At 47.7% G+C, this 16,604-nt stretch overlaps 1 protein-coding gene across 2 annotated transcripts; it reads right to left on the bottom strand.

Moving 5' to 3' along the window:
* Positions 1-579: 579 nt before the first annotated feature.
* On the bottom strand, positions 580-15,191 carry DDX23 (DEAD-box helicase 23). 2 transcript variants are annotated; one of them, XM_005206310.5, is made up of 18 exons: positions 15,106-15,191; positions 14,561-14,628; positions 9,974-10,182; positions 9,456-9,566; positions 7,862-7,955; positions 7,679-7,744; positions 7,002-7,140; positions 6,591-6,724; positions 6,363-6,475; positions 5,991-6,134; positions 5,669-5,894; positions 5,221-5,366; positions 4,683-4,860; positions 3,745-3,987; positions 3,176-3,327; positions 2,840-2,948; positions 1,910-2,084; positions 580-1,478 (listed from the first exon to the last, which is right to left on the bottom strand). In XM_005206310.5, exons 3-18 carry the CDS (start codon positions 10,180-10,182, stop codon positions 1,255-1,257), a joined length of 2,463 nt encoding a protein of 820 aa, XP_005206367.1. In that variant the 5' UTR covers positions 14,561-14,628; positions 15,106-15,191; the 3' UTR covers positions 580-1,254. The 2 variants fall into 2 exon arrangements, with proteins under 2 accessions (XP_005206367.1, NP_001095672.1); NM_001102202.1 differs by lacking the exon at positions 14,561-14,628 and having other exon boundaries at positions 15,106-15,173.
* Between the last annotated feature and the right edge of the window lie 1,413 nt (positions 15,192-16,604).

Here is a 16,604-nt window from a genome sequence, read left to right as displayed (position 1 = left end):
GGCCAGAAAGGCCCTGAAGGAGCTGCAACTCGAACTCCACGTCCTTGCCCAGCTCTTCGAGGGGTAAGGAAGAGCATGTGAGTAAGACGGGGGAGGACCCAGGCCTTGCAGCCCCCTCCCCACACGGAGACTCAGCTGGGCCCAGCTCATCTCTCCTTGCTGTCTCTGCTGCCCATCTCCTCACCCTCCAGAGCAGCAATCTGGGAGCCACAAACAATGGTCCTGAAGACTTGGGGTCAAGCACACTGTTCCAGGGTGGGAGAACGGTTCTGACTGTGCTGCTCCTGCCAGAGTTTCACAGCTGCTTTCCTTCCTCACCCTTGTGTGAAGACCCCAAGAGGCTGCCCAGGCCAGAGCTACAACTTCTATGAAGCCAGAGCTGAGGAGGGAAGATGCACGACAGTCCCACCGTCACTGCCTTTCCCATCTCCCCTCAAGTAGTTCCTAGAGACTTAAGGCTAACAGCCTAGACCCAAGGATCTTTTCCGGATGTGACTTTCCTTCATCTCCCAAGTCAACCCACCATGCCCAGTGCAGGGAGGACCTGGGAGATGAGTTTAGCCAGAACTAGACACAGCCTTCATATTCGTGTATTTATTCTCAGAACATACAAACTCATCTTCTCAGAGAATAGAAAACAGAAATTTCACTGACTTCAAGATGGACTCAGCCAGCTCACTCTGTCCCCTCATCTACTATAAAAACTCCCTGGGTGAGGGACGTCTCAAGTGCACAACACCCCTTGGCACAGGGGCCGTGCACAACTCTAAACAAGGCTCTCGACTTGTTTTATAATCCAAAAGGGCAAACAGCTGTCAAAATGACGATAAGAGTCCAAGGTCCATAATCCTCAGTACCCGATTCCCTGGGTCATCTAGGGCAATGATGGTGCCGTAGCTTAGGCAGTCAAGTCTGTGCCAAAGAAGTCCCAGCCCAGCAGCCAGGTTTTTGTTCAGTCGGAGGCTATGCCAATTGGCTGCCCCTTTAACTGGCAAGAGCTGATGGCCCGATGCAGTCCCAAAGCCCGCCTGAGGGGCAGAGCTGGGCCAAAACCCTGGTAGTTTGTTCTGCCTGCCTCCTAGAGCAGCTTCCTCCCCTTGGACAGACCTGCACTCAGGCCTCAGACCTGAGGGCCTAGGCCAGGGAGTCAGACTGCTTCCTAAGCCCCTGGAAGAGTGAGGGCCTGGGAAGAGATGTGAGGGTCCTGACGAACAGGCTCCAGAGCATGGCCTTGACCCCGGGGCGAGTGTTGTGTCAGGCAAAGATGGTCTCTTCCCGGCGCTTCTTGGTGAGGATGGTGCCTGGTTTGTGCTGGGCATCAGGGTGGTTGGCCAGCTCTGGGGGGCAGGAGGACACCGGGCTCTCCAGAATGGCTTGCTTCAGCTCATAGAACACAGCAGAGTCCTCTTTGGTGAGGAAGGTGATGGCCACACCACTCTTGCCTGCTCGTCCCGTGCGGCCAATGCGGTGGATGTAATCTGGGGAGGGGAAGAAACATCAGTGCACCAGGCCAGATGCCCTGGTGGGCAGTGTCTGAAGCCTCCACTTCTAAAGGCATCCTCTTCTCTGCCACCCCCACCCAGGGCAGTAAACGCAGCTCATGCTGCCTGACCCTGCAGGGCCCACGGTGCTCTCCCCAGCAGCACTGCTGATGGAGGTCACCCTCTCACACTCGGACAGTGTGGCCCAGCTCCACTCTTCACACCCAGAAGACAAGGGTGCTGTCCCAGGTGCTGAGACAACACACCCAGGTGAGATGAAGGGCAGGGGCTCTTCTCACGGGAACAAGCAACCCCAGGCTCGAGGCTAAGAGAGCTGACAGCAGCGGCCCCCTCGGTGGAGACATTTGAGAAGAAGCAGGCAGGGAATCACCCTTTACCTGGAGTGAAGCTCTTTCCCCTGCACTCACCCTCAATGTTCTTGGCCATGTCATAGTTGACGACCATAGATACATCTTGGATGTCGATACCACGACCCGCCACATCTGTAGCCACCAAAATATCCTTGGCCCCAGCCTTGAGGTTGGACAGTGCAAACTCTCGCTGCTCCTGGCCTTTTCCACCATGCAGCGTACAAGCGTTGTACTGTTGGAAGAATGGTGAGGTGAAGAAAGAGCAATGGGATCACACAGAGACGCAGAAGGTAGGAGGGGGGGACAGGGAGGAGGGTTGCAGACTGGAGAGGGAGAAGGAAGGGGAAGGAGGCGGGAGAACAAGGGCAAGTGAAGAAGGGAGCAGATGAGCTGAGGAAAGGGATGGGAGAGATGGGGGTGCGGCAGACAGACAGGACAAGGTTAAGGGTAGGGCAATCAGGGTGAGATATGGAGTCAGACAGATGACAAGTAGTGGAAGAGAGAATGAGGGCGAGATGAGGGTGGAAAGCAGGGACCAAGAAATTTAAGGCCGTTTCAGCATTGAGTGGAGAGGACACACCCTTCCCCTCAAACACCAGATTCAGGAGTAAAGGACGCTGATCACTAACATCTCCCTCCTGACCACGCCATCCCCTCTCCCAAAAATACTTCATAACAAAACACTCCAAACCACTCCATTCCACACCCTCAGATCCTGCCAGGATATGTGTCTCCCTGGCCCCAGCCCACCTGGAGGAAAACCCAAGGCAGCTGTGGCTGGCACTGCTGGAACGGACAGGGAGTCATAGCAACTGACCAAGTCCTCTTTATCCCCATCTACCACCCCTTTCCCTCTGACCCTGACTTGTTAAATACTGTAAAGGTTCAAGAATGGGTCGGCATTGAAAGCAGAAGCCCAGGGGGCCTGACTAGCTTCAGAAAGCAGCACCAAAGAGACGAGGCGTTGCCCTCCCCTGCCAGACACACCCCCATCTTCTCCAGGGATTTGGCCAAAACATCACAGCCCTTCTTCTGGTTGACAAAAATGATGATGGGTGGATCAAAGCCTTGCTCCAAGATTGCCAGCAGCTTTTTCCTGGAGAGAAAAGGATGAGAAAAATGACAAACATACTACCCCTCCACTCCAAGTGAAATGCCCAACCCTGATCTACAAACACCAATTCCAGAATCTCCAATGCCCATGGAATTCTGTACAAGAAAACAGAACTCTTCAATGTGGCAGACAATCACCCTCCAGCCACCACTCACACTAAAAAGAGCCCCTTCTCCCTTCTGTTTCCCCTGACTCAGGTGCCCCCATACCTCTTTTCAGACTCTGACATGAGGAAGACTTTCTGTTCCACACGTTCATGGGGCTTGCCTGCAGAACCAATGTATACCACAGCAGGTCGCCGAAGATAGCTCCGGGCCAGACGCTCTACCGCTGGGGGCATGGTGGCCGTGAACATGACTGTCTGTGAAAACAAGAGGTCTAGCCCTGAGCTCAGGCAGACACACCACACATCCCACCATCAGCACAAGCAGCGCAGCCCAAACTAAAGAACAGAAAATGAGCCTGGACAGGAAACAGTGTTTCAGAAAACTGCCCCTCGCCTTCCCACTTCTTTCCTCAGTGGCTACTCAGCAGAGTACTTTCTACCTTATGATAGAAGGGCTGAGTGATCTGCTAGTACCTGCAGTGGCAGCGGCGTGACTCTCCAGAATCATCTTTCCAGGCTAAGAGGCTACACTGCTAGCACTGTGAGAGGATCATACACGGCCATGCCTCACCATTCTGGAAACATGTACTCTAGCCCACCAAGGGCAAGAAGGGCCCTGGAGCAGGTTTGGCAACTTGCCCAACTTCTCCCGGCCTGGGGAAGCAGCCTTACTTGGCGGTACTTGTGTTTTCCTGACTCAAAGTTGGCCAGCATCTTCTCAGGGTCCTCGGCCTCATCTGTGTCCGGCTTCTGATTGCTGACAGGCATGTGCTCCAGGATCTTCTGGACGTCTGGCTCAAAGCCCATGTCAATCATCCTGTCTGCCTCGTCCAGAACCACATAGGTGCAGCGGCTCAGCACCAAGTAGCGGTTCTCTAGCACGTCGATCAGACGTCCCGGGGTAGCGATCACTATCTGGGGGGCACAGGGGAGTCACGTGTGGCCCCAGCAGGTACCCTTTCCTTCCCCTCCTGTCAAATATCCATCTACTTGGGCAACAGATCCCCAATGCTAAGAAACTTGGCCCCCAAACTCCACTTAGGTTTGCGAGTGAAAATTCCAGAGAACTGCATGAAATCACTTGGATTTTTTTCCTCAGGAGTGAATGGGGTCTCTGGGTAAGGTCCAGGGGTTAAATGGAAGAGGGAACATCAACAGGAACCTTCTTAGGTGGAAGAGAGACTAAGTGATACAGGGGAGGGGGTTGGATAGTAGGATTAGGAAGCCTGCAGAAGCAGACTTCCTTGTAAAAAGCTCTCCTTCTCTACCCTGAGAAGAATGCAAAGCAAAATCAATGATGCAGTCTGGCAGAGTGATTAAGAGCACAGCCTTCAGACATGAATCTCAGTTCTGCCCATCACCAGCTGTGACTCTGAGCAAGTTATTAACTTGATCCTCAGCTTCATCTGCAAAATGGAAGTACCATTATCCATTCTCTTAAGGTGGTTGTGACGGTGATGTGCAAAGTACAATCCCTGGTGCCTAAGTCCTCCATAAATAACAGCATGTATCTATAAACCAGCCCTTTTTTCATTTACTGTACATCTATGGCAGAACTAGAAACAGTTCCGCCCCAAACAGTGGGCTGGCTGCTGGCTAGGTGAACCAACCTCACAACCCATGCGCAGCCTGAAGCCCTGGTCTTCTCTGGAGATGCCGCCAATAACAGCCACAGTGCGGATGCCCAGCGGCTTCCCAAACTTGATGGTCTCTTCCTCAATCTGCTGAGCCAGCTCACGAGTGGGGGCCAGGATGATAGCATAAGGGCCCTGGTCGGACTCTTCGATCCTGTGGTAAATGGGGCAGCCCGCAGTTTCATGAGCTTTGGTTCTCATCCAACCACAAACAGGAGCAAGATAAAGTCACTCTTAAGGGCAGCTATGAGAATGGGGAGGGTGGTGGGAAAAGAATGCAACAAGTGCTCTTAAAAATCAGACTCCAGGACAGCCAAGCACTCCAAGGAGTGATCTGTACCAGCAATAAAATAACCATATGCTTCTTTAATATCATGATCCAATTATTCCCTAATATCTGACCCAGGCTAAATAAAGAAGGGGCCTTCTGATTATAGACTTAAAAAGAAGACCAAATCCTCATCTGCCATTTTCACCTTTCCCACCCCGTGGAACCAATGTCGGCTGTTCTCACCTGTCAATTTTGGGGAGAGTGGTAATCCAGACCAACAACGGGATGAGGAAGGCTGCTGTCTTGCCGCTGCCAGTCTCAGCCACTCCAATGATGTCACGATTCTGTAGCCCAATGGGAATTGCCTGACGCTGGATAGGCGTTGGCTCCTGCAGAGACCCAGAGATAGCAGTGGGTACAGACAATGGGTACAGAGTTATGCTACCTGTGCTACTGCTGTCAGGGAGGGCACAATGGGAAGGAACCAAGCAGAGTGAAAAGGTATGGGACCCAAGAAGAAACACAATCAACAAATAATACTTCAGAAACTGACAACAACATCACCTTGGTGCCCACTGGCAGAGGAGGCACCAAACAGTCAAGGAACAAAGTTTTCTGTTCTCAAATTAAGTATGTACCCCCTAGAATCTGGCAACATGTCAGATCTCTGGGCCAGTCTGCTTGTTCTCACCTTGTAGCCACACTTATCGATGACCTCCAAGATGTGTGGAGGCAGAGAAGAGTCTTTCCAGGATCTGATGGGATTGGGGATCTTGCCACCTTTGGTGGTGATGCTGTAGTCCTCGCGGAAGATCCGCCAGTCCCTGTCCGTCATCTCATCCAACTTTTTCTGGGACCAATGCCGATCATCCCAGCGTTGCTTGGCTTCCTTCTTTCGAAGTTTGCGGAGTCTCGCCCTGGAGCAGGACACAGGGAATAAATGGGGTCCATATCCTCCATCTCCTTCCTGTAGACTCAGCTGTGCCCCCGCACCCACAGCCCTGATCACTCACTCCTCCTGCTCCTTTTCTTCCAGCGTCCGCCTCTTCTCCATTAGGTCTCCATAGAAACGCGACTGCTCTCGTTTCTGCTGCTTCAGGTCAATGCCTGCAATGAAGCCTCGCCCCAACAACTGTACCTGGTGCCGTTCTTTGTACCTGGGATTGAGACAGAGGAAGAGGAAAAGAGAAGAAGCTGCTAAGCACAAGGCTGAAGGTGTACCAGTTCCCCTTTCGGTCAGAGTCTTCCCCACCCAGAGGGCCGGCTGACGACTGTTTTACCCATCTCCCCATCCCAGCCTATCTCACTCCTATTTCTGTATCACTGATTCTCTCTAGCAACTGCCTAGTTTAAAAGACCTAGCACTGAGGCATGAAACCACTCACAAGGGGTTGTAGTCAATGGAAGTGTCCTCAGACGCATCCCACTCAAAGACAAACTTGCGGTCATTGAGATGCCTTGTCCGGCGCCGCTTCTTGATGCCACCGAGGTAACGCTCCTGCCCAGGGACAGAACACAGAGCCCTTCAAGCAGGAGGCCCAAACCTCACATACAGAGATCAGAACGGCCACACAGCTAAACCTCATTTGTGTGTGTGGAGGGTGGGGCCAAACCTTAATGGCATGCAGCTCCTTGCTCTTATCCTTCTCCTCCCGGATCTTCTGCCGCCCTTCCTCATCCTCATTCCCGTTCGTCTCCCTCTCCATCCTCTCCCTGCGCTCCCGACGTTCCCGTTCCTGAGGGTCTTCTGCAGACCAAAGAGAACAAAGCTGCAGAAGAACTCAGTGGAAGAAAAAAGAGGCATGGAGATCATCCAAACGACAGACACCAAATGAGTAAAAAGGAAGGGGGGACATTCGTGATACAAGGGGAATGAAGACCTAACAGAAAGAGATGTCTCTCATGAATGGGCCCCAGCCACCCTCCTCCAAACTCAAACAGGTCTCAAGCCCTTCTGAGTGACACCACAATCCTGCCCCACCCTTTCCTACCCCCATCGAGGGCCACGGGGTAAGAAAACGAACCCAACATTTTCCTGCCCAAGTCTTGGAACTGCTTCCTTTTCTTCCTCTCTTCTTCAAGCATCCTCTGCCGTTCCTCCACCTCCTGTTGTCGTCGCTTCAGGGCTTCAGCCTCTCGTTCTGCTTTGGAGAGGAACTTGGGCTACAAAATAGATTACAACTGTTAACAAGGATCTGGGGACAGGGTAGACTCACGTCACTGATGGCGAGATGGCAAAGGGCCCAGAAATACCTGCTCAGGCATTAAATGTGTGAGGAAAACACAAACAGGCCTGGGACCCTGTTAAAGGCTAAACTATGTCTCTCTCAAAATCTGGATGTTGAAGCCCTTAACTCCCATTCCTCTGAGTAGACTGTATTTAGAGACAGAGCCTTTAGAGAGGTGATTAAGGTAAAATGAGGCTCCAAAGGTAGGCCCCACACAGATCTAACTGTATCTTTATAAGAACACTTGGACACACAGAGACACCAGGGGCCTGTACACAGAGGGAAGAGCATGTGCAGATGGAAAAGCCATCCACCTAAAAGTCAGGGAGAGAAGCCTCAGAACAACCCCATTTGATCTTGAACTTCTGACGTCCATAACTGTAAGAAGATAAATTTCTGTTGTTTAAGTCTCTCAGTCCGTATGTTCTGTCATGGGAATCCTAGGCAACTAATACAGACCCTCAAGCTCTTACCTTGGCCTCAGCTTCCTCCTCAGCCTTTTTTTTGGCCAGAAGTTCCTCCAGGGATAATGGCTGGGCCTGAAGATAAAACACAGGACTTCAGTCCATAGAGGCTCTCTCCCTCTGAAGAACAACAAAGTCAGGCTTAAACTGAAGAGGATGATAAGGGGAAAAAAAAATTCTTCCTCTTTTTACCTTAGGCTTCTTATCACCATGTTCGTCCTCTTCATCCTTTCTAGAGTCTCTGTCTTTCCGAGATTTAAAATCTTTTCCTCGGCCAGGAGATAAACTTTAATGCAAAGGAACAGGGGAACAGTCCACATCACTATTTTTTGGCTATGCTGTGAAGCATGTGAGATCTTAGTTCCCCAACCAGGGATCCACTACGGTGGAAGTGAGGAGTCTTAACCACTGGACCACCAGCGAACTCCCCATATCACTGTTACTCTAGCCCCTGGATGAGAATCAGACTGAGCCCCCAAAAGAGAATGGAAGTTTTCCCATGACTCAACAAGACTGGCCCATGGTCATCCAACAAGTCCTGAAGTTCCTTTTGCAGGCCTGGTCACTCTGCCTGCTCTGAAATGAATGATGGCCCTGTCTTGGCCCCATGATACCTGAATCTCCTTTTCTGAAACCAATCTCCTCTGGGAAGTGGGTCTTAACTACTGATATCAAAAATATTTTCTCCAAACATTAGTCACAAAAAACAATGAAATATCACCATTTGCAGCAACATGGATGGACACAGATTATCATACTGAGTAAAGTAAGTCAGACAGAGAAAGACAAATACTAGGTAATATCACTTATACATGGAATTGCAAAAATAATCAAATGAATTATTTACAAAACAGAAACAGACTCAGACACAGCAAGCAAACTTATGGTTACCAAAGGGGAAAGTGGGCAGGGAAGGCTAAATTAGGAGTATGGGATTAATAGATACACACTACTATATAGAAAATAAACAACAGGATTTACTTTGTAGCACAGGGAACTACATTCAATATTTCATAGTAACCTATAATGGAAAAGAATTGGAAAATATATACGTGTGTGTACTGAAATCACTTCACTGTACACCTGAAACTAACCCAATATTGTAAATCAACTATATTTCAATTAAAAAAAAATTCCTCCAAATAGCAAGTGCACATCAGAAGGAAAAAAAAAGACCCTGCCTTACTTTGTAATGCACAATGAATTCAGCCAGCATGGCCACCACCCACACCCTTCCCAGATACTGCTATATATGTCCTTTGCTCATTTCTCCTTCCTATCGGCCCCAGCAATCTTTTCCCCACATCTGCTATAAGCTTAATATACAAGAGATCTCAAATAACCACAGTGTTTGTTATAAGGATTCTGTCCTTCGCCCTGAATTCTAACCTACATATTCAGGGCCTAATAAAAACTTTGTACAGAAAGTTTCCAGAACAAAGACATCAAGGTATTGGCACATTAAGCTAACCCAACAAGTACATGTTGTATATTCTGGGTAGGAAACTGAATGGTCTGATGGAGCTATAGGAATGTTCTGTTGGCTGGTAACCTTTTCAAACTAACTTCAAAATTCTAAGAACAAGTGGATCCTCAAGGGGCTGTGACTTCACTAACTGGTTATACATTCTAAAGAAGATGTGTGCCTTCTAAAAGACAGCTCTGCAATAACTACCAACAGGATTCACTGTGGAAAATTCACTTTCCCATGCAGCTGGGCGAGCTGAGATGCAGAGAGGAAGCAGTGAGGGCGTCGCCATAAAGCCCAATCCAACCCGTCAGGTACCTGGATCGCTTGCGGTCCTTGTCCCTTCGGTGCCCATCCTTATCCCTGTCTCGGTCCTTCTTATTCCGATCTCGTTCCTTATCCCGCTCTCGCTCTTTGTGCCGGCGATCTCTGAAGACAGAGCAATTAAGAAATCATGTGATATTTCCTGTGGACCTGCAATGCAGCCCTATCTTAGAAGGTTCCCATGCCCTGTTCTTTCCAAAGTAATATTTTACAAATTAGAAAATGTGTTTCCCAAGAAGTTATGAGAGAATTCTATTAATAAGGTCTTATAGCTTCAAGCGTTACTGCTAAGTATTAATGACAATGATAGGACTGTGTGAAGAGATGAACTATTTTCCTCAGTCACTAGGACCTTCATCTTACAAGTTTCTTCTTTAAGAGCTACTGGGTCCCAGGTGTAGAGAAACCTATTACAGACTCATGTCCCCATACGGAGGCATCAGAGGAACCAAGAATAAAGGAGTCTGAAATGTACACTCCCTTTCCAGGTAACACACAGCAAGTTACTTTACCTTTCCGTAGACTTGGATCGGGAACGGGAGCGAGAACGGCTCACTCCTCTACGCCTATCCCTTGAACGATGCCGTTTCCTATCTTTAGATGGGGAAGACTTCCGGTCTCGGTCTCTATCGCGGTCTCTGTCAGGAGTCCGAGATCGCTTCCTTTCCTCCTTGGAAGGTGATGCATCACGGTCCTTCTTATCAGCCAGCTCTCCTGCCATCTATCGTGCATAAGACGAGTATTTATTATGTATTAGATACTTTTCTGAACTTTTTACAAACAATTTACTTAATCTCAAAACAATGCTCTGAAGTAGATATAGTGGTGTGCTTGCTTTATGGTTAAAGAAACTGAAGCTCAGATATATAAAGTAACTTGCCTAAGGACACCTGGGCGTTAAGTGTCAGAGTTTCAGGCAGTCTGGCTCTAGAGGCCCATTCTTATTCATTAATACTCTCTCTCTGGGATTCCTTTTTGTACATATTTATTTCCAAAAGTGTACAATAAGCATACCTAATTTTTATAATTAGACTGCAAAAGTATTAAAAAAATGTTACCAAATGAATAGTATACTATCTCTAGAAATAACTTATATTGCTTAACTTAGGAATCTACTGTATCTGCCAGCCCACCAGGATCAATAAACTACATCTAAGGGAGATAAGTTCTCTTGAGCGCATAAAGAAAGCTCAAAAGAGAAAAAAGGAGTTTAATTTTGAGATGTAGGATTAAGATCAGCACCTCAAGGAAAACCTAAGTTCAAAGAGAAGAGAAACTCACTTTTACACAGATTAAAAGAAATGTACTTCTAGTTATGGAATGGCAAAAACTTGGGTGACAGGTACATAGGACCTCCATGCACTTTGGTTTTAAAATTTCCTGTGAATCTGTATCTTATGGAAACAGTGAGAGACTTTATTTTTTGGACTCCAAAATCACTGCAGATGGTGACTGCAACCATGAAATTAAAAGATGCTTGCTCCTTGGAAGAAAACCTATGACAAACCTAGACAGCATATTAAAAAGCAGAGACATTACTTTGACAACAAAGGTCCATCTAGTCAAAACTATGGTTTTTCCAGTAGTCATGTATGGATGTGAGAGTTGGACTATAAAGAAAGCTGAGCACTGAAGAATTGATGCTTTTGAGCTGTGGTGTTGGAGAAGACTCCTGAGAGTCCCTTAGACTACAAGGAGAGCAAACCAATCCATCCTAAAGGAAATCAGTCCTGAATATTCATTGGAAAGACTGATGCTGAAGCTGAAACTCCAATACTTTGGCCACCTGATTCGAACTGACTCATTTGAAAATACCCTGATGCTGGGAAAGATTGAAGGTGGGCAGAGAAGGGGACGACAGAGGATGAGATGGTTGGATGGCATCACCGACTTAATGGACATGAGTTTGAGCAAGCTCCAGGAGTTGGTGATGGACAAGAAGCCTGGAGTGCTGCAGTCCATGCAGTCACAAAGAGTTGGACACGACTGAGCGACTGAACTGAACTGTGAATCTATGATTATCTTAGAATTAAAAATAAGGGAGGAAGGGATGGAGTAGAGCAAGGAGGGAGGGAGCGAGGAGGGAGGAAGAAGTGTACCAGAAACCAGAGGTCACAGACGTTCTGACATTCCGTACTCAGATTTTCACAGCCTTGATTATGATCCAGTCCCACAAAAGGTCTGAGCAGGAATTGTTCTGTCCCCATCCTGCCTGGGGGACACTGAACACCATACCATACTGTCAACTGCCCTTTAGACTACAAAATCTACTTCAGCGAGGTGCTAAATTCAGACAGCAAGTTTGAATCTGCCTCTATTCTACGACCACCATCATCATTCCTAAGCCTCGGGATATATTTCTCAAAATTTACTTTATCTCCAAATGGTTCCCATGCAATAACAGTTCCCTAAGCTACAACTTACAATCCCCCTTTCCCATGTAATTCCCGCCATGTATCTTTAAGAAGGGAGAATAGGTAAAGAAAAGAAAAATGAACAAGTAGCACTTTAAAAAAGTTGGAGACAACCTATTTTACCTCAGAATTGCCAGTACATCATGCACAGACCATGGACATTATACTTATGTCTCTTTCACTTATAGCCCTCAGAGAACAATCAGAGGAAAGGCAATCCTGGACATCACCATTATTTCAACAAATACTCACTGAGTACCTGAGAGGTGCCAGAAACTATTCCAGTACTAGAGATACAGCAGGAAACAAAACAAAGCCTCTGAACTCATAATGCTTAAATTCCAGTGAAGACGACAGCAGTTCGGCAGAAAATAAGAGAATTTCAAACAGTATAAGTGCTAATAAAGAGAACAAAGCAGGGTGTGTGATGGGGAGCAGCATGAACAAGAGGGCTCTGGAAAGAATTTTTTAAATGACATGTAAGCTTAGATTTGAATGATGGGAAAGAGAGAGTCCATAAAAATCAAGGAAAAGAATTTATTGTGTAGAAGGAACAGCAAGACACTGGGGCAAGAGCTAGCTTAGCATGTTTGCTAACTAACAATAGACACGCGTGGAATTCCCTGGTGGTCCAATAGTTAGGCCCTCACAATGCCAGGGCCAGGTTCAGTCCTTGGTTAGGAAACTAATATCCTGCAAGCTGTGCAGCACTGCCAAAAAAATAGACTCATGTGGTCAGGAGTGGCAATGACCAAGGGGAAAACTGGCTCAAGATGCGTTCAAGAAGGTAGGCAGGAGTCAGATCACGGAAACGTGTTTTAGAGCAGGCTAGAAGAACTTGGATTTTAGTTTAACTGCAGTGGGAACCTTAGAAAGGTGTTAAACCGGAAGTAATATGGTCTTATTCTACATTTTTAAAGAATCACTTTGGTGACTTGCAAAAGGCAAGAATGCACACGGAACCACTGAGAATGCTATTATGGTAGTCTAGACAAAAGATACCCCACTCCAGTACTCTTGCCTGGAAAATCCCATGACGGAAGGGCCTGGTGGGCTACAGTCCATGGGGTCGCAAAGAGTCAGACATGACTGAGCGACTTCACTTTCACTCTTCACTTTCATGCATTGGAGAAGGAAATGGCAACCCACTCCAGTGTTCTTGCCTGGAGAATCCCAGGGATGGGGGAGCCTGGTGGGCTGCTGTCTATGGGGTCGCACAGAGTCGGACATGACTGAAGTGACTTAGCAGCAGCAGACAAAAGATAACAGCGGGGACCTCTCTGGTGGTTCAGTGGCCAAGAACCACCATCTGCACTCCCAGTGCAAGGGGCCCTCTGATCCTTGGTCAGGGAGCTAGATTCCACATGCCACAACTAAGAGTGTGTATGCCACAACTAAACAATTCCTTGTGTCGCAACTAAGACCGGTACAGCCAAATAAATAAATAGATATTTTTAAAAAGGTAACAGTGGTTTGTTCTAGGAAAGTGAGAATGGAGATGGGACGAAATAGAGAGCCCCAAGGCAGATTCTGAAGACAGAGCTGACAGGACTTACTGATGAAGGGAGGAAGCAAAGAGGAGACACACTCAAACTCCTATATGGCTTGACCAACTTAAATGGCTCACAGCGCCGTTAGCGACTGCAGAAGACTGGGGAAGGAGAAGATGTAGGAAGAAATTTAATGTTTCATTTTGATCACGGTGAATGTAAGATGTCAGTAAGAAAACCAAGTAGCGATTCCAGGAAGGCAGCTGAAAATGCAATTCTGGAACTTAGGAGAGAGTTGGAGACAGTAATGTGAGTTATCAATATACAGACGGCTTTTAAAACCATAGGACGCTAAATGATTATTACCTAAGTAGGCATTCTAGTTAGGAAGAAAACAGAGGAGATGACCCAGGGACTTCCCTGGTGGCCCAGTGGTTAAGAACTCACCTTTCAATGCAGGGGACACAGGTTGGATCCCGGGTCGGGAAAGTAAGATCCCACATGCTACACAGCAACTAAGCCCACAGGCCACAACTAGAGAGCCCAAGCGCTGGCAAGAAAAACCTACACCACACCGCCCCCGCCCCCCGCCAGGCTAACTGCAACTAAGACCCAACTCAGTCATAAATATATTTTTAAAAAAAGAGGACACAGGATTAAGCTCTGAAACACTGTAACGTTTAGAAGTCAGGCGTAGAAGCCACAGAAGAAAACTAGAAAGAAACAATAGCCAGTGGAAAAGAAGAAAAGATAGTAAAGTATACCATGGAAAGAAGAAAGTAAGGTATGCCATCACAGAAGCCAAAAATGTGTTTCAAGGAGGGAATGCTGATCTGTGTCAAGGGGAGAAAGACTGGAAGATAAAGGAGTCACCCTCGCCTTTGTAAAAACAGAGATGACAAGAGCTGGCATGGTGAGAGTAAAAGCCCGAGTGCAATGAGTTTAGAAGAAAATGAGAAGTGCAAATAAGCAGACAGTAAACACAGGCAACTTTTATTATAGGTTCTACTCATCACAAACCTCCGGATCTTTTGAGTTCCTCAGTGCTTGCAGGACAGTCTTTTTTTTCATTCAATGAAGTATGCATTTATCAAACCACCACCATATGCTAGGCACAGTGTGAGTTACAAAAGGAAATCAGGAAGATCCTGTCCACAGGAAGCTTACAAAACAATAGAGGATATGAGGCACATACCAAGATGCAGGCTCAGATGAATTATTGCAGGAGTTCAAAGAAGTTTCCTTTCACTTGAAAAAGGAGATCTGCAAAGAGTGTAGAGGAAGTGGCTCTTGAGTATTAAAATGAAGGTAGAATTTGAAGATGTGTAATTGAAGGTGCCGGAAAGAAGTCATTCCCGGCAAAAGAAATAATACAGGAGGCGCAGAGGCGGGAAAGCATGACTAGTTATGGGAGAAAAGCCAAAGTTTCAGTTTGGCTGGAGCAAGGGCTACTCCAAACATGAAGGAGTAAGATCGGACTGAGGATATCACGGGTGCTGTGCGCATGGGCAAAGGTCTGACCCGTAACACCGTCCAGGGACCTGCCCTATCCCCGCCGGAGCCAACACTCCCACTGGGGCCCGCGCCCCTTCCCTCCTGCTGGATAGATCTTTCCAAGCTCGTGCCCTTTCCCTATGGCGTTCTTCCTCGCCTCGTCCCAGAGACAGGGTCGACCGCTGTACCCTCATTCTCGCCTTCTCTGCAGGCTCGTGGAAACCGCTTCCATAGCCCGAGACTCACCACTCTTGAGCCCAAACCGCCCAACGCGGCCTCAACGTCGCCGAGTAGTCGCCATCTTTCCCGTTTCCTGGTCGCCGGGCTGCTCCCTCGGCCGCGCGGCAAGCCGGGAAGGCGAGTTCCTGGTCCTGGGCAGCGCAGGCCAACAACGCATGGCCGAGAACTACCAATCCCAGAATGCACGGCGCGAGCGCTGGTCCCGGGACGCGGGGGCCGCTGGGCAATGTGGTTTGTCAAACATTTGAGTCTGTGGGAGCAAGAGTTTTTCATAGGTCGACTTGCATCAGAAGGTTATTCTCTCTGTGGGCGCAGCCCTCCTGGAATATGCTGGTTTTCCTGGAAACTGTAATTAACGACATCATGGCCGGTGGCTTACAACGGAGAAATTTAAGACTTTCCTTACATACGAACTCCGGGAGTTGGTGATGGACCGGGAGGCCTGGCGTGCTGCAATTCATGGGGTTGCAAAGAGTCGGACACGACTGAGCGACTGAACTGGACTGAACTTATACATCAATAGCACGTAGTTATAACTAGCAACTATACTAACAGCAATAAATACTTTACCATTTGTGGAAAAGCCGGTTTTTACAAAAAATCTTTGAGATAGATTATTAGCCCCATTTTACAGATGGACAAATGAAAATTTAAGTTACAGGAGCAGCCTAGTATTTACCAGTGAGGGTGGGACAGTTCATTGTGTGAGACTATCCCAGCTTTGGGAGAACATATTAACAACCCTGGCCCCGTCAGTAACACCGTAGTTACTGTTACAACATTTTGAACATTTTGAAATGAGCTCACACAATGGATTGCACCTCTTGGAAAGACAGTATCTTCCGGGCTGTGGCATCTGGTTTTCTAAACATCCCAGATAGGACCTGCCCTTTTCACATTCTTGCTCTTTGGAATCTCGCCAGTTGTTTGGGTTATCTTAATACTTTTTATTCTTTCTCTCTCTAGTTCCCTCTCTTCAGTCCTCCAATGAGCTTTTTTTCCCCAAAAACTGTACTTTCATTTTGTTTCTCTTTGGTCTTGTGGTTAATAATTCTACCTCCCTTCCTCCCCAAAACAAAAATCTTGACAAGCTCTAGGACGGTTTTGATAGATGCGTTCATGCTAAGTCGCTTCAGTCGTGCCCGACTCTTTGCAGCACCATGGACCAGGAAGTAACTAATGTCTCCTTCCTTTCCTTTTTTCCCATCACAAGCTTTTGGGTTTCAATCCCACATGGCTCTTGGTCTGGTTTTTCTCTCTGAATGTGTTCAGTGCTGCTGAAGCAGAGCCTGGAGTAAGCCCAAATAACCTAAAACTCAGAACCTCACTGCACAAAGTCCCACAGTATCTGGCCACTTGGACCTCAGAAAAGGGAAGGGAAGAGTTGTCCAAGATCAGTTAGGTGTAATTCACCCAGTGAACACTGGAGGGCTCTCCACTCACAGACTGGAACTAACAATCAGACCAAGGGGTAGAGCTGCTGCTGCTCTTTACTAAGTTACCTT

Source organism: Bos taurus, chromosome 5 (assembly GCF_002263795.3).
Source record: "Bos taurus isolate L1 Dominette 01449 registration number 42190680 breed Hereford chromosome 5, ARS-UCD2.0, whole genome shotgun sequence".
Lineage (NCBI taxonomy): Eukaryota > Metazoa > Chordata > Mammalia > Artiodactyla > Bovidae > Bos > Bos taurus.
This window is presented reverse-complemented; position numbering and strand designations above follow the sequence as displayed.

Coding starts and splice junctions, on each gene's coding strand:
- DDX23 (XM_005206310.5), bottom strand. CDS start 10,182: ATGGCAGGAGAGCTGGCTGATAAGAAGGACCGTGATGCATCACCTTCC. Junction 7,745..7,861: donor ATGGTGATAAGAAGCCTAAG/GTAAAAAGAGGA, acceptor TTTTATCTTCAG/GCCCAGCCATTATCCCTGGA. Junction 3,328..3,744: donor GAAAACACAAGTACCGCCAA/GTAAGGCTGCTT, acceptor TTGTTTTCACAG/ACAGTCATGTTCACGGCCAC.